At 51.6% G+C, this 16135-nt stretch overlaps 1 protein-coding gene across 1 annotated transcript in view; it reads left to right on the top strand.

Annotated features, from left to right (window-relative positions):
* The window catches only part of LOC118794845 (dynein assembly factor 5, axonemal-like), a 28909-nt gene extending 12833 nt beyond the window's left edge, over nt 1-16076 (top strand). Inside the window, exons 7-13 of the mRNA XM_036553129.1 lie at nt 402-545; nt 2566-2734; nt 4463-4610; nt 8201-8351; nt 10432-10588; nt 11915-12106; nt 15654-16076. Coding sequence (XP_036409022.1) covers nt 402-545; nt 2566-2734; nt 4463-4610; nt 8201-8351; nt 10432-10588; nt 11915-12106; nt 15654-15799 — 1107 coding nt within the window. The 3' untranslated portion in view covers nt 15800-16076. The remainder of the gene's footprint in view (nt 1-401; nt 546-2565; nt 2735-4462; nt 4611-8200; nt 8352-10431; nt 10589-11914; nt 12107-15653) is intronic.
* Nucleotides 16077-16135: the final 59 nt, after the last annotated feature.

Raw genomic sequence — 16135 nt, 5'->3', positions numbered from 1 at the left:
CGGTGACCGGGGCTCGCACGCGCTTGTCAGGACCACAGCGCTCACCTCCTTCCTGTTCCCGCTTCGCTCTGGTGGAGGTTTATTTTCGGCTGTGGCTAGAGGAAGCCCTAGAAACCTCCCTGCCAGTCGAGCGAGCACCTCCCGCAAAAAAGGCAGCAGTACCTCGTCCGGCCACCAGATGGCCAGCATAGGAGTTGCAGCCACTGAACAGTGCATGTGCAGTTCTTGATAGATGGTGCTTAGCTGTGTGGCACAACATTTTTCTGTCAGCCCCTGGGATTAATTTATCCCTGGTAATCCAAAAGGGGTTGATGTAACTTGTTTGATATAACTTGTTATTATGTGAATTCCATGTATTATTTTAACACAGTTAATTGTTGCCCTCTCTCTCTCTCTTTCAGACTCTGTACCTGGATCAGTTGGTGGCTTGTGTGCGGGCGCTTCTCAGTGTGTGTGAGGGGGACTGTGGGGCCATCAGCCTCCAGCTGCTGCAGGTCCTAGTGACAGTGCAGAGCCTGTCCACCGAGCCAGAGTTTCAAGACAAGGTGGGTCTGTCCGCACTGAGTGTGCTCAGAACTCCTCACAGGGCCCTGGACGGACACACACACACACACACACTCACAGACACCCTTACAGAGCATGCTCAGTCTCACTCACAGACCCCCTAACAGAGCATGCTCCGTTTCACTCACAGACCCCCTAACAGAGCATGCTCAGATACAAGACACACACAGAGCATGCTCGCTTAAAGCCTGGTACACACAGTACGATTCAGTAATGTAATTTTGAAACATGAAGTGGCTGTTTTCTCTAAGCTGTTTGCATTAAAACCTCATTTAAAAAGCAGCTAAAGAGTTGTGGTAGAATAAAGAGCCGAGCACCAGGCCGAAAACGCACACTAGGCAGAGACGGAAGCTGTGGAATTTATTGCGCTCTGGTGAGAGCGTGAGGGTGTGTTTCATCTGTCTGCAGACTGTTACCACCACAATCAAAGGAAATACAGTGGGGGGAAAGGAATAGCTGGGCTGCTCAGTGGAAACGGTCATGAGTTTGTGTGTGGAGTGATGGTAACACTGTTATGGGGCAGGACTATAGGGCTCAGAAATGGTGGTCAGGGTCTGAGGTGATGAGGTTCATTCTTCCAGTTTCGCTGTGGTGACACTAGCTCACGAGTGTCAGTAATCGTAAAATGCGCACACGGCTTCAGAGAGACAGACTCGGAGCCACTGCGGCATGGTTCTGACCTCAGCAGTGTCAAAACAGCCACTGCAGGTCACCAATCCCACAATCCTCTCTTCCTGTGGGCATGTCGTTTTTAGCTCCCATTCTGTCTCCCCCCAAGCACCTCATATAATGTTCTCTTCCTGCAGTCTGGCGGTGACACGTGGTTTCTCTCGTTTTTTCTCCTCTCCTTCCTTTTCCATCCTCCCTTTTTTATTATAACTCTAAGCGTGTTCTGTGAAGGAGAGAAACTATTTGAGGAATGGAACGTTTCTTCTAGTTCAAAGGGGGACACAAGTAATTATACACATAAGGTGCAGTAACTGGCCTTTTCCAGTGGAAGTTTAAATCCAGACGAGGGTGAGAGGGGGTGTTTTTTGGGCGGGGTGTGGCGTGGTGGGTGCTGGGTACCCCCGTGTCATCGGCTTAGCTCCATCTCGCCTGAGGCAGTGATTGTAGGAGAGGTAACGTCCTTTGAAGAATATCCATTGTGCAATCGTCTGGGATGAACCAAAAAAAAGAGAAAACAATCTAAGTTGAAAATAATTCAGTCTAAACACTGACGTCATTTGAGTCTAAACAGGGTCCGTGTTCAGTTCCACGGAAGCGGCTGGAGTACCAGGAAGGGCCGCCACTCACCCGGCATTCAGCTGCTGCGGTCACAGCGACCTGGTCTCAGGTCCTTGAGCGTGGTGACAGTGTGCGGACAGGACTGAGAGGGACGGGGGGGGTGGGGGTGTGGTTTGACCCGCGTTCTCAGAAAAGGCTGCTGTGTGCAGCTGAGCACCGTCAGGCCTTCGGTCTGTGTGACTCTGCTGCGGCAGCCACACTGCCTCCGTGCCTGTTACCCGGAGATGATGAGCTATTCCCTGTGCCTTAATCATTCACAGACAGCCTCAGTGTGTGGTTCTGTGACTGTGTGTGTGTGTGTGTGTGTGTGTGTGTGTGTAAAAGTGTGCATACATGTGTTTGATTGTATCTGCATACTACTGTTTTTATGTGCAGCAAAACCCATTGTCTCTGTCTTTCTCCCTCTCTCCCTGTCTATGTACCTCTGTCTCTCCCTGTGTCTCTCTCCCTCCCCGGTCTCTCTCTTTCTCTCTCTCTCTCTGTCTCTCCCTGTGTCTCTCTCCCTCCCCGGTCTCTCTCTTTCTCGCTCTCTCTCTGTCTCTGTCTCTCCCTGTGTCTCTCCCTCCCCGGTCTCTCTCTTTCTCTCTCTCTCTCTGTCTCTCCCTGTGTCTCTCTCCCTCCCTGGTCTCTCTCTGTCTCTCTCTCTCTGTCTCTCTCTCTCCCTGTCTCTCTCTCTCCCTGTGTCTCTCTCTCCCTCCCCTGTCTCTCTATCAGGTGCAGCAGACATTGATGGCCCTATGTGCAGTGCAGAGTTTGGGTGGGGTGCTGGAGCTGTACCATCAGCACATGCCCCAGCTGATGGACTGGCTGTCTCACACCCAGCTGTCCTGGACCAGCTACTCCGTGCAGAGGCTGCAGCTGGAGGTCATCGCCGTCCAATCAGGTGAGGGGGCGGGGCTGTCATTGTCTCCGGGAGGAAAACGGTGACTCACATCGCGGACGGCCCGATGCCTCTCGCTCAAGGTTGAGTCTGAAACACAAGACATGACAGCGGAGGTAATAACCGTGAGTCAGATTCATAAAGAATTCACAGTTAAGACTGCAAGATTCCCCTGCCCATCCCTGTCCCTCCCCCACAAAAAACACTGACATAAATAGGCTGCGTTGGGTAGAGGCTGGCTGTCAGTTAGGCCCACTTAGCGCAGCCAGCCGCCTTGACCCCCTGACCCCGAGGATCTCTCCTGGTGATGGGGGGCTGCAGAGCCGGCCTTAAAGCCTCACCTCGGCCGACACTTCACTTCACTCCTCAGCCTCACAGTAATCCTCTGTCATCCGCACCAACCTGACACTCCTCTCAGAGAGCTGTCTTGCCCCTTCAGAGAGCTGTCCTCCCCTGTGTAAGCGGCCGAGGCATGCCTCCTTAAGCTCTCAGCAGTAACTGCCCGGTCCAGCCTAAGCCCAGAGATAGTGCCAGAGAGGTCAATCTTCAAACGAGCTGGAAAAAACAACAAAAAAAAGACCGAAGTGGTTTTGACCTTCTTTGTATTGAGGGCAATTTGAGTCTTTCTTCCTTCCTCGCTTTCTTTCTGTCTTTGTTCTTTTATGTCTTCTTTTTTCTAAAATAAAGTCTCAAGTTGAACCCCTCCCTTCTGTGGTGGGCGAGGTTGCAGGCGATGCTGGAAGTTTTGGGGGGGGTGAGGGAGGGAGCGCCGGAGTGTGGGAGCCGTGACCGCGCTGCCCCCGGTGGCCGGTGTGTGTACGGCGTTGACCTTTGCCCCCCTCCTCACCGCTCCACTCCCCTCCCACAGTGCTCTTATCGCCCGGCTCTCACGCCCAGGCGGGGAATGCTGGCTCGCACACTCGGCTCTCGCTACGGAGGCCGGGCCCTGCCCTGCGTGTGTTTGCTCGTGTGTCTGTGTTTCTGTGCGCATCTGTGTGTGTCTGTGTGCCTGTGCATGCATCTGTGTGTGTCTGTGTGCCTGTGCATGCATCTGTGTGTGTGTGTGTGTCTGCACGCGTGCATGCATGTTTGTGTGTATCTGTGTGTGTGTGCGCGCCTGTGTGTGTGCGCGCATGCATGCATGCATGCGTGTGTGTGTGTGTGTTCCTGTACATCTCACATTCATCGCCCTTTGATGCTTCTCTGCGTGTGAATTTGCGCGGTTTTTGCTCGTTTCTTTCCCGGCTCAGTCGGCGCATTCCTGCAGAATGATGCCTTCCTCCCTCTCTCTGCTGCGTCCCCAGCCGTCTGCAGCTCTCAGCATCTCAGGATTTCCTCCGTCTCCTCTCTCCTCTCGCTCTGTCTTCTGTCCGTCAGAGAGGCCGACGCTCCCGAGAGCTGGGAATCCTGCCACTGTGAATTTCCCATACAGACCGCCTCTGATTTCCAACAGGCGTACTTATCCTATGAGTCACAGGACCCCTCCTTTGTTGGGATTTCACAGTTTCAGCATATTTATTTTTAGTTTAATTTGCACTGTTGTTGTGTAAAGATATATCACACTGACACTGATACACTGAAAGTGCCTCTTTACACAGTGTTGTGAACAATAGCTTGCTGGATTCAAAGACTCAGGGATCCTTCAAGACCAAACTTGAGGCATTGCTATACATTGACTGAAGATCCCAGGCAGGTGATTGGCTGAGACAGTGCTGATGTCGTGTGTTTCAGGCCCGGTGATTGGAGAGTTCCTCCCCTTGCTGATGCCCCTCTTGCGAGGCTGTGTGCAGCCCAGTCGAGACCCTGAGATGAGACTGCACATCTTCACCCTGCTGTCCCGCCTGCTGCTGGACGCGCCCAACACGCTGGACTCGCAGGGGTACGAGCACACACACACAAACACACACGTGCCACACACACATAGAGTACATACAAACACATGCAAGAACATACACACTCACATACACACACACTCGTACCTACTGTACAGAGTACAGAGTACAGAGTACACTCATACATACTCTACACACAGAGAGTACATACAGACTCTCATACAAATACTCAAACACACAGTATACACACACACACACACACAAAAACATACACGAACATACACTCACCCAGTCATACAAATACTCAAACACACACACACTGTAGCAACCAGGACTCCACGTTACCTGAGGTGAGTTTGCACCTGCTCGTTAGGGTAGGCAGAGCTGTTCACCCTCATCTCCCTGTACTTCCCCCTGTCAGAGCCACTCCGCAGCTGTGCAGCTCCTCAGGTCCCAGCTGTATTATTAATGCGATCCCTGTCTTTCACCCCAAATAACCGTCAGAGCCGCCACGCAGGGAGACTCCCCCAGGACTCCGTTCAGCCGCTGCGGTTTGCCTGTTCGAACCCGAGCGCCGGTCTGCTGTAGGCCTGACGGGAGTTACAGCGGAGTGTGGGGGGGATGGCGGTGGCTGTCAGTTTGTCAGTTAGGGTCGACCCGGTGGGCAGGATTCTCTCTCATACAAAACAAACTCGCACAGAGGAGGGCAGCTCCACTGCGGCCGGCTCAGAGACAGCAGCGGCTCTCTGCCTGTGTGGCGGGTCGGGGGTCTGGAGCGGGTCCAAGCTGATCAAAGCCGGATTGAGTTCCTTCCCACATGAATCATGCTGTGTCTGAGATGCACCGCTGTAAGGGAGGTTTGCGGCGGGGGGGAATCCGTCGTCAGCGTGTTAGTAATGTCGTACATCCCCACCAGCGCCCCTCCCCGAAACACCAGCGGGGTGATGTAACCCTGCCACAACAGAGAGCTGGCGGAGAGAGGGGGGCGGCAGGGACGGGCGAGCGAGCGCTGCGGTCCCATTCCTGCGTCGCTGCCTCACCCCCGGGGGCCCCTGTCAGCTGCGCAGCCCTGCGCAGGGCGGACCCTGCGGGCGGGCGCTCGGGAAACGCCCCTCCCTCCCTCTCATCACCCCGCATGCTTTACAGTACATTACATTACAATACATTATTGGCACTTAGCAGACGCTCTTACATACAGCAGGTTACAAGTTTAGCCATTTATATAGCTGGATATTTACTGAGGCAGTTCTGGGTTAAGTATCTTGCCCAGGGGTACAGCAGCAGTGCCCCTGCAGGGAATCGAACCAGCAACCTTTTGGTTACGAGCCCTGCTCCTTACCACTATGCCGCATAGCTGTCCCGTTAAAGGTTAAATGAGCGCAGCACAGGTTCTGTCCAGCCCCACGGATGGCTTTGGCTGCCTGAGGCTGTCCCGGTCAGGGCTGGCTCTCGCTGAACCAAACGCTTTTTTAATGCACCTGGTGTGAGCGATCAGAAATGGAGGGAATAATGAGCCCAAACAGTGTCCTTAGTTACGTATAAATCACGGTGGTGTCAGCTAGCAGGTCATCAGCTACTAATGCTACCAGCGATCAGATTCCACAATTAATACCACAGATGGTTTAGTTCCAACGCGGTTTTTAAGCGACGAGAGAACCGTACGTATCCAGGAACTAATGTAATGTGAGGTCATTTGAATGCCAAAAGCTTTCCATTACAATTTACTTACTGTAAGGGCAAACCTTGCTTTGCACTGGGTTTATGAGCAGTGGCACTGTGGCACAAACCACACTTTGATTCACTCACGTTTTTCTGAATGAATCTCAGAGTTGTTTTTCCTACTGAGTTTTGCCTTTCTTTAATCGCTGTGTGTGTGTGTGTGTGTGGGGGGGGGGGGTATTGCAAGTACATGATACATATGAAACATATCATAACATGTCACATACTAGTCCTCCCTTAACTTAGTCTGTGTAAGCAGTCTGCTGTTTGGGCCCACTCCCGTTTGCCCTCTGGCTTACAGCAACAGGCGCAAGGTGGCCCAGCTGTGGGATTTGTGGTTCAGGGTGCAGCTGAGGACACTCATACACATACATTACAATTTATTAACAACCAGCCATGTCAGGTTTGAAATACTGGTGATCCTCCTTTAACCCGGACGTCGACCCCTCTGTGCCAGACCCCCTTTCCATAGGTCATAGACTGGCACAGCTGTACTGTGACACTGTAGTGTGTGGGGAGGGGTGAGGGGAGCACACAAGGCCCAAGCGAAGCGGCGTCTAGCGGCCCACACACACGGTCTCTCTCCCGGGAGGGAGGACGACGAGGGTGTGTGTCTGCGCTTTGCTCCGGAGCCCGGAGTCGTATAATAGCAGCTCTGCGGTAGGGTGAAAGTGTTTGTTTCTGAAAAAAAGTGCGCATTCTTGAAGCTCGTCTCTTTGTTTTATGTGGCGCTTCTGAGCCGAGGGATGAAAGGGAAGGAGGGGGAATGCATCCAGGCAGGTGGAGAGAAAACCCGGCCCACACCCCGAAAACCAACACGGCGGGATCAAAGGCGCGCGCAGAGCGGGGGCTGTTTGGGGGGGGCTGAGGCGGGTGTGTAACTGGTGAGCGATTTCTGCAGTGCGGAAGCAGAGAGTTTGGCAGTGACAGTAAGGTGGTACCTGATGCGCGGTGCGGTGGGGGGGCAGGGTGAGCGCGCTCAGCAGGCCGGCTCTGCGCGCGCCAGCCTCCTCTGGCACAGCGGCAATGGAGACGGAGACTCAGGACGGGCCGGAGGTTTCGCGTGCGAGCCTCTGTGTGTGTTTGTGCGTGTGCTGTCAGGTTGATGGAGAGACATTTTTTTTTTCCAGGTCTGACATTATTTGTGGAATTCTAGACCATATAATCTGAGCTGCAGAGAGACAGAGTTTCAGCTGTTTTCCACAGACTGCAGGCAGGATTGATGGGGGATAGGTGCCCCCTGGTGGTGCTGGGGTGGTACTGTATCTATGTAGCGAGGAGCGGTCAATATTTAGCGGTGCCAACCAGGGAAATATAACACTCTTATTGTTTGGCCAAATGGTGATTTGCACAGAAAATATGTGAAAACACTGTAGCATGTGAATTTAATGTTCAGAGCCAACAAACAGGGGAAGGAAAACTGAATTAAGAGAAAGCATTTGGTACTGTTGCTAGAGAGAGAGGGGAAAAAAAGTGTGTGTGTGTGCGTGTGTGTGTGTGTGAGTGAGTGAGTGAGTGAGTGAGTGAAAGGAACTGAGGGACATCCAGATGTTCTGATATCCCACACTCCCCCTCTCTCTGTACCTATAGAATTACATGGTGAGCTTTTCCCAAACCAGGACCAAGTGTGGGAAACCTGTGTTCAGATGGGATTTCGTGGTGGGATACTGTATCTTCCAGCACACACAGCAGCTTTCAGTCCTCAAATAAAAATTAGTTTTTGAAGCTTGAACCTTACAAACTGAACATGTGTCCATTTCCTGAACATTTTCCCAGCTGCTTTTGCAGAGCATGTTTTTGCTGCTTACAATCAGTCTTTGCTGAATTTTGCACAAGGCAAATGTTTGCTGCAGACTTACATACAGCAGCTAACTGCTGAGTGGCCAGGAAGTGAGCGCGCTGGTGACTGCCTCCGCAGGAAGTTCTGTGAGCACCTGGAGGAGTTCCTGCTGGAGCTGCTGCTGCCGAACCTGGTTTGGCACGCCGGGCGCACCGCCGCTGCCATCCGCACCACCACCCTCACCTGCCTGCTGGCCCTGCTGCGGGGCGGCGCCATCACACCTGCGCAGGTACTGCACGTGTACACACACACACTCACACACACACATACACTTATACAAACATACACACACATACATACATACATACATACATACACACACACACACACACACACACACACACACACATACACACAATGCTGTTTCATACACACACACACACACACAGACACACACACATATACACACATACAAATACACACACATACATACACACACACATACACACACATACACACACACACACACACACACACACACACACAATGCTGTTTCACAGACACACACACACACACACACACACACCCGCATACACACAATGGTGTTTCACACACACACACACACACATTCACTCCTGGACACAAGGCCGTCTCATACACAAACACCCTCCCTTGCTCAATGGCAATTCATACTGCAGAAACATTTGTCTGTTCGTTTGTGAAATATTGTGGGTAATCTGTCTGTCTGGGTACTTTATTCCACATATGCGAATCTCTTTTCCATGAGTATGGCATGTGGATTTCGCTACAAAATGGATTCTCTTTTACAGTATAGGACATGTTGTTGAGCTCTACACTGTACTATACCGTTCCCTCTCTATCTCTCTCATTCATTCTCTCTCACACTCTGATTTCATTCACACCTTGCTCTCTCTCCCCCTCCCTCTGTCCTTCCCTCTCCGTCTGTCTCGCTCCCTCTCCCTGCTGTTGGCAACAGCGGGGCAGCAGGTGTGTGGGGGCGGAGGGGTGAGCCGAGTTTGCATACCTTCGTGGCACTGGGACAATGTTCCCTCTGTGCGGGGCCATTGTAGTGGGCTGTGACCACCACTTAACCAGGTCCTGACCACCGTCCCCCTGGAGGGGGGGGGGGGGGATGAGCACCTGCCCGTTCGCTCTCCGTGCGAAGTGACCGATTCACAGCAGACAAAGAGGTCTCTTCACGTCAGGCTGCGTCAGACTTCTGTTCGGCAGAAATCTGAGCGAGCAGGAGAGAAACGCTGCCCTTGTCCAGCTTGTACCCTGGGCAGAGCCGCAGGGAGACTAATCAGACAGCTTTTCTCCGCTCCTGCTCCTTCCTGTGAAAACAGTTAGCCGCTCCGCTCTTGGAAAGCCCTATCAGATTCTCGGTGATGTAATGTTAGGTCGCTTTACCGCCAGGCATTCGTGTTTGTTTGGCGGGCACACCTTCTGCCCAGATAAGATCCTTGATATCAGCGTATCACCTCATTTGGAGGAAGCTTAAAAAAAAAAAAAAAACATTCCAGGTTATTTGACATCCGAACTCTGATACATTACAAGTGGATAGCCTGCAGAGGTGAACGCTGTTATCTGTCCGAGATGGCAAAGCTCCGGGCCTCTGCCCTGAAGCAGAGAGCAGGAGACATCTGAAGGTCTTTACCTCCACCTAATCAGGTAGCATATGCTCTTGATCAGGTACTGTATCTCTACCTGATCAGGTGGTATACCTCCACTTGATCATGTACTGTATCTCCACCTCATTGTGTACTATGGCTTCTTCACAGATTGTATAATATGTCATTTTTTTGTATCATTTGTGCCTTAACAAAAGGCAGTTGTGCCACCGGAGCTTTATACAAAGCTATTGAATGTTCAATTAATGACCATGTCCTGTTGTCTCAGATTCATACACACACACACACACACACACACACACATACACACACACACACATACACACACACACACACACACACACACATACACACATACATACACACACACACACACACACACACAAACCTTGTCTATGTGAGCTGCAGGCGTGTTCTATCCAATAAGTAAAAATGAGGTCAGTGTCTTTTTTTTTAAGCTTACTGCTGATAATCATGTGCATTTGTATGTAGTATGGTTTCTCTTTGTGTGTTGTGCGTGCGTGTTTGTGTTGTATGGAGTGCTGAATGGTGTGTGTGTGTGTGTGTGTGTGTGTGTGTGTGTGTGTGCGTGTGTGTGTGTGTGTGTGTGTGTGTGTGTGTGTTGTGCGTGCGTGTTTGTGTTGTATGGAGTGCTGAATGGTGTGTGTGTGTGTGTGTGTGTATTTTGATGGGGACTGTGCTCTCTCTGTGTTGCAGCTGGTCAATGTGCAGGAGAAATTAACCCCTCACATTCTGGCTGCGCTGGATGAGGACTCTCAGATGTCGCGTCTCCTGGCCTGTCGCTCTACCTCCTCCCTACTGAGACTCATCGGAGAGGGTCTGCACCCTGACGCCCTCAACAAGATCTACCCCGGTACGCTCCCCCCAAACGCCCTACACACTGTGTAATCTACCCCAGTACACTCCCCCCAAATGCCCTACACACTGTGTAATCTACCCCGGTACGCTCCCCCCAAACGCCCTACACACTGTGTAATCTACCCCAGTACACTCCCCCCTAATGCCCTACACACTGTGTAATCTACCCCAGTACACTCCCCCCAAATGCCCTACACACTGTGTAATCTACCCCGGTACGCTCCCCCCAAACGCCCTACACACTGTGTAATCTACCCCAGTACACTCCCCCCTAATGCCCTACACACTGTGTAATCTACCCCGGTACGCTCCCCCCAAACGCCCTACACACTGTGTAATCTACCCCAGTACACTCCCCCCAAACACCCTACACACTGTGTAATCTACCCCAGTACACTCCCCCCAAACGCCCCACACACTGTGTAATCTACCCCAGTACGCCCCTCCCAAACACCCTACACACTGTGTAATCTACCCCAGTACACTCCCCCCAAACGCCCTACACACTGTGTAATCTACCCCAGTACACTCCCCCCAAACGCCCTACACACTGTGTAATCTACCCCGGTACACTCCCCCCAAACACCCTACACACTGTGTAATCTACCCCAGTACGCCCCTCCCAAACACCCTACACACTGTGTAATCTACCCCAGTACACTCCCCCCAAACGCCCCACACACTGTGTAATCTACCCCAGTACACTCCCCCCAAACGCCCTACACACTGTGTAATCTACCCCGGTACACTCCCCCCAAACACCCTACACACTGTGTAATCTACCCCAGTACGCCCCTCCCAAACACCCTACACAGTGCTGCTGCACACAGTTAGGATAGTTGGGAGTCGATTTGTGTAGCAATTAAACACATCAGTCAGGAGGTTACAGGCCTGTAGCATGAAGACCCCCCCCCATTCTATGTCCCTCCAGGGCTGGGAGTTTTACGCAGTAACTGATGTTGTGCTGTATGCAGACATTTCAGATGTCACAGCTGCAAGGTCAATCACTTTTACAGGAAACCTCTATCCAAATAGATGTTTACAGTTGAGAAAATTAATTTTCACAACACTAATGTCAGATGCAAATGTGCATGTATGTGTGTGCGTGCATGTATGTGTATGTTTGTGTTTGTGTGTGTGCATTTGTGAGTGTGCATGCATGTGTGTATAGATCTGTGTGTATATGTATATATATGCTTGTATATTCATGCGTGCATGCATGAGTGAGTGTTCATGTGTGTGTATGTGTGTGAGACTGAGCATGTATATCTGTGTGTGTGTGTATATATGCTTATGTATCCACATACGTGCCCGTGCACAGAGCTCCTGAAGCGTCTGGATGACAGCAGTGAGGAGGTGCGGGAGGTGGCTCTGGGGGCCCTGGGCCGCTGGCTGTCCTGCCTGGGGAAGGACTACGACCTGCTCACCTGTCGCCCCCATCTGGAGTTCCTGTTCCAGCAGCTGCTGCTGCAGCTGGACGACCCCGACAGCCGCATGCAGGACAGGGTGCTGGGTGAGACCCCGACGCCGGTTATTACAGCTATTATTACAACATGATGATGAATGTGATGATTGTGGCAACAATGAGAGTGACGCTAATGATTGAAGTGGGTGGCAGCGTAGCACAGCGGTAAGGAGCAGCGGTTTGATTCCCCACCGGGGCACTGCTGCTGTACCCTTGCGTACCCACAAGTGCCTCAGTAAATATGCAGCTGTATACGGGTAATATATGGATGACACGTAGAACTGTAACTCATGCAAGTCTCTCTGCGTCTGCTGAATGACAATAATGTAATGATGGAAGTGAGGAGAAGCTTAATGATCATCAGTGATCATAGTGGTGTTGACGACGACGACGACGATGATGATGATGATGATGATGGCAGTGTTGACGTTAGCGTCGACACGCTAACACTGTGCAGGAGCCCACGCTGAGTGACGCTGACCTCAGGATAACACTCTGATGCGTGCTGGCCGAGACACCCTGCGTGATTTTTGGGAGCCCACATCCATCCAGCTTTTCCACCCCATTCATCACGCCGTGACAGGGGCGGGGGCGGGTGTGACACCCCGGGCCTCGCCCGTCGGGCTAATGCAAGCCTGCTGCAGGCTCCCGTCCCCTGGGAGGGGGGGGGGGGGGGGGCTTACTCCCAGCTCTGCGCACATCCATCCCCGATAATCCCCCTCTTTTATCTCTCTCTCTGAACCTCTGCCTCTCCCTTTGTCTGTGTGTCGGTCTCTCCGCTCTCCCTCTCTCTCCCTTCTTCCTTTTTGTCTTTCATCAGCCCCCCCCCCCTCCCCTCCCCTGCCCCCGACCCATGTACCCCTCACACATCACATTTTCGGTTGGTTTCAAAGGGCTATTTCGGCACGGTGCCCCGCAGTGGAAAGTGGGAAAGGTTTCCATGGCGAGGTGTGGAGGTGGGGGTCCAGGGGGGTGGGGGGTGATCAGGGGAGCTCGGCCCAGTCTGTGTCACTGCTCTGTCCCTGTTCCACCCCTCCTGATGTATGCTGTCTGCGATCCTCCCTCAGAGCATCGGAGCGAGTGCCGATGGCTTCTCCAGGCTACAGAGCTGGATATCTCCCGCTTTTCCCACTAATAAAAACTCCCAGGCCTTGGCAGACGCAGCAATACTTACCATACCGTGGATTCCACAGTGAACGAGGGGAGGAGGGAAAAAAAAAAAAGCGAAAGCTCTTTTGAAAGCGCGCCAAAGACAATGACCTTCCCTGTTGTGGCTGCAGGTTGCTGTATCCGCAGCCTTGACTGCTGTCCTCAGTGGCTAGATCTTAAATCACGGCTAATCACAGCTGGATGGCCTACCCACGCTGCTTGAAAGAGCTGCGATCCTGAGAGACGTTATTGGGACTTTATTGTGATGTGTGTGTGTGTGTGTGTGTGTGTGTGTGTGTGCGCGCAGTTGTGCAATCCTTTGTTTGTGTGTGTGTGAATGAGTCGTCAGCATATGTTTGAGCAAATGTGCATAGGGGAGTATACGTGTGTGTGTGTGTGTGTGTGTGTGTGTGTGTGTGTGTGTGTGTGTGTGTGTGTGTGTGTGCGTGCGTGCGTGTGTGTGTACGTGTGGGTGCGTGCATGCGTGTGTGTGTGTGTGTGCGCATGTGTGCAAGTGAGTGCGTGCGTGTGCGTGAGTGAGTTTGTGCGTGTGTGTGTGCGTGAGTGAGCGTGTGTGTATGTGTGTGTGAGTGAGTGTGTGTGCGTATGTGTGTGTGAGTGAGTGTGTGCGTATGTGTGTGTGAGTGAGTGTGTGCGTGAGTGAGCGTGAGTGAGCGTGTGTGTATGTGTGTGTGAGTGAGTGTGTGCGTGAGTGAGCGTGTGTGTATGTGTGTGTGAGTGAGCGTGTGTGTATGTGTGTGCACAGGTGTGCGAGAGCATGTACGTGCATGTGTGCGTGTCCTTTGCGTGAGCGTGTTTGTGTATGTGTGTATGCGCTCCAGTTTTGCTGAAATGAGATCACAGAGTGCAGACTGATAGCTGGTACCCGCTGTGTACACAACACACTTCCCACAGCTCTGGAGAGAACTCATTGTTCTGTGTCTGGCTGTTTGAAGCACCGCTCTGCCCCCCCCCCAAATCTCTCTTTTATACTTTAACCTATTCTTATATGGTTATTATATTTCAAACGCATCTCTGAAGCGCTTGATGTCTGGTGATTTCCTGTGTGACCGCCCTGCTCTCTGCAGTGATGCCGTTTCTGCTACCTCTCTCCTCACACAGCGCTCTCGTTGTCAGAGAGTGACGTTCCCTGCGTCTCGGCACAAGAGGTCATTGTTCTCCCGTCTCGCTCTCTCCTCTTTGACACCTTTTTATACACAACCAATAAAATTCCCCCTCTGACATAAAGGAGCAAAGCCAGGGGCGTCTTAAGTATCAGATGAACTGTGTCGTGTACTATAACAGACACGTTTCACAACTCCAAGCCAGTGCTTATGTAACGTTGCTCAATGTGCCATTGTATTTATTTATTTATAATTTCTTTTAAGTTGAAAGTGTGAATGATATCTGTGACCTCGTACCGCAAAAGGAAGAGGCCTGTGAATGTCGCAGAGCAGCAGCGCCCCCTGATGGAGCGATTGTGAATTACTTACCGATTCAGTCTGACTCCAGTCTTTTTCCTGTAATGTATGACCCTTTGAGCAGTTTGTGGAATGGAGAGACACTTTAATGATTCATAGGCGTAGACTCTCCAAAGGGTATTAACTTTATCAAAGGGTGTATGAGCAGGATTTTTGGTTAGGGCTGGAATTTGGAAGCGCGCTGCCATAAATAACACCAAGGGAAGGTACAAGGGAAAGCCCCTGTCTTGGGGATAATTTATGGAAGTGCAGTTATCGGTTTCATTTCCAGCGTTTACCAAATTCCAGCTCACTTGTCCTCTGATAAATTTATCGCCTCTCTGAAGCTGCCCTGGATTTAAACTCTTAGGATTGTGAGCGGATGCACAGTACAAAAGCACCACCTGGTGTTGAGGTTGGGGATTGCGCTTGACTCCCCCTACGTGTATCCGCAGCCTTGACTGCTGTCCTCAGTGGCTAGATCTTAAATCACGGCTAATCACAGCTGGATGGCCTACCCACGCTGCTTGAAAGAGCTGCGATCCTGAGAGACGTTATTGGGACTTTGTGATGTGTATGTGTATGTGTGTGTGTGTCTGTATATGTGTGTGTGTGTGTGTGTGGGTGTGTGTGTGTGTGTGTGTGTGTACGCTGGCTCTGATTCTTTCCTGTGTGTGTGTGTGTGTGTGTGTGTGTGTGTGTGTGTGTGTGCACGTGTGCTGGTTCTGATTCTTTCCTGTGTGTGTGTGTATGTACGCTGGCTCTGATTATCTCCTGACTGTGTGTGTGTGTGTGTGTGTGTGTGTGTGTGTGTGTGTGTGTGTACGCTGGCTCTGATTCTTTCCTGTGTGTGTGTGTGTGTGTGTGTGCGTGCTGGCTCTGATTTTCTCCTGACTCTGTGTGTGTGTGTGTGTGTGTGTGTGTGTGTGTGTGTGTGTGTGTGTACGCTGGCTCTGATTTTCTTCTGTGCGTGTGTGTGTTCACAGAGGTCCTGAAGGCTGCCGGTGCGGTGCACCCTGCACTCCTGCAGCAGGAAGTGACGTCAGTGAGGGACAAACATCGCAGCCCCGCCCACTGTGACCTGCTGCTGGAGCACCTCCACTCCCTGGCCCTGGGACAGGACTCGGCCTAGACACCACCAGGACAGCGGAGGCAGGGATGAACACACATGGACAGCCACAAAAAAAGACCTGGACATGAACACACAGGCTGGACAAAGATGCATACACAACGGACACGTACACACACTAACACACACACACACACACACACACACACACACAACAACGACAGCGTACAGCCTCAAAGTGCAAAAGGGCATGTCACTCACATGCGCACACACACTTTTCATGGGCATTGATTGCAGTTTTTGGGAAAAACATTTTTAAGAAGAAGAGTGTCACAATACCATTGGTACTTAAAAATATGACGTTTTTCATTTTTAATGTTTTTTTGTTTGTTTGATTTT

Source organism: Megalops cyprinoides, chromosome 19 (assembly GCF_013368585.1).
Source record: "Megalops cyprinoides isolate fMegCyp1 chromosome 19, fMegCyp1.pri, whole genome shotgun sequence".
NCBI lineage: Eukaryota > Metazoa > Chordata > Actinopteri > Elopiformes > Megalopidae > Megalops > Megalops cyprinoides.
This window is presented reverse-complemented; position numbering and strand designations above follow the sequence as displayed.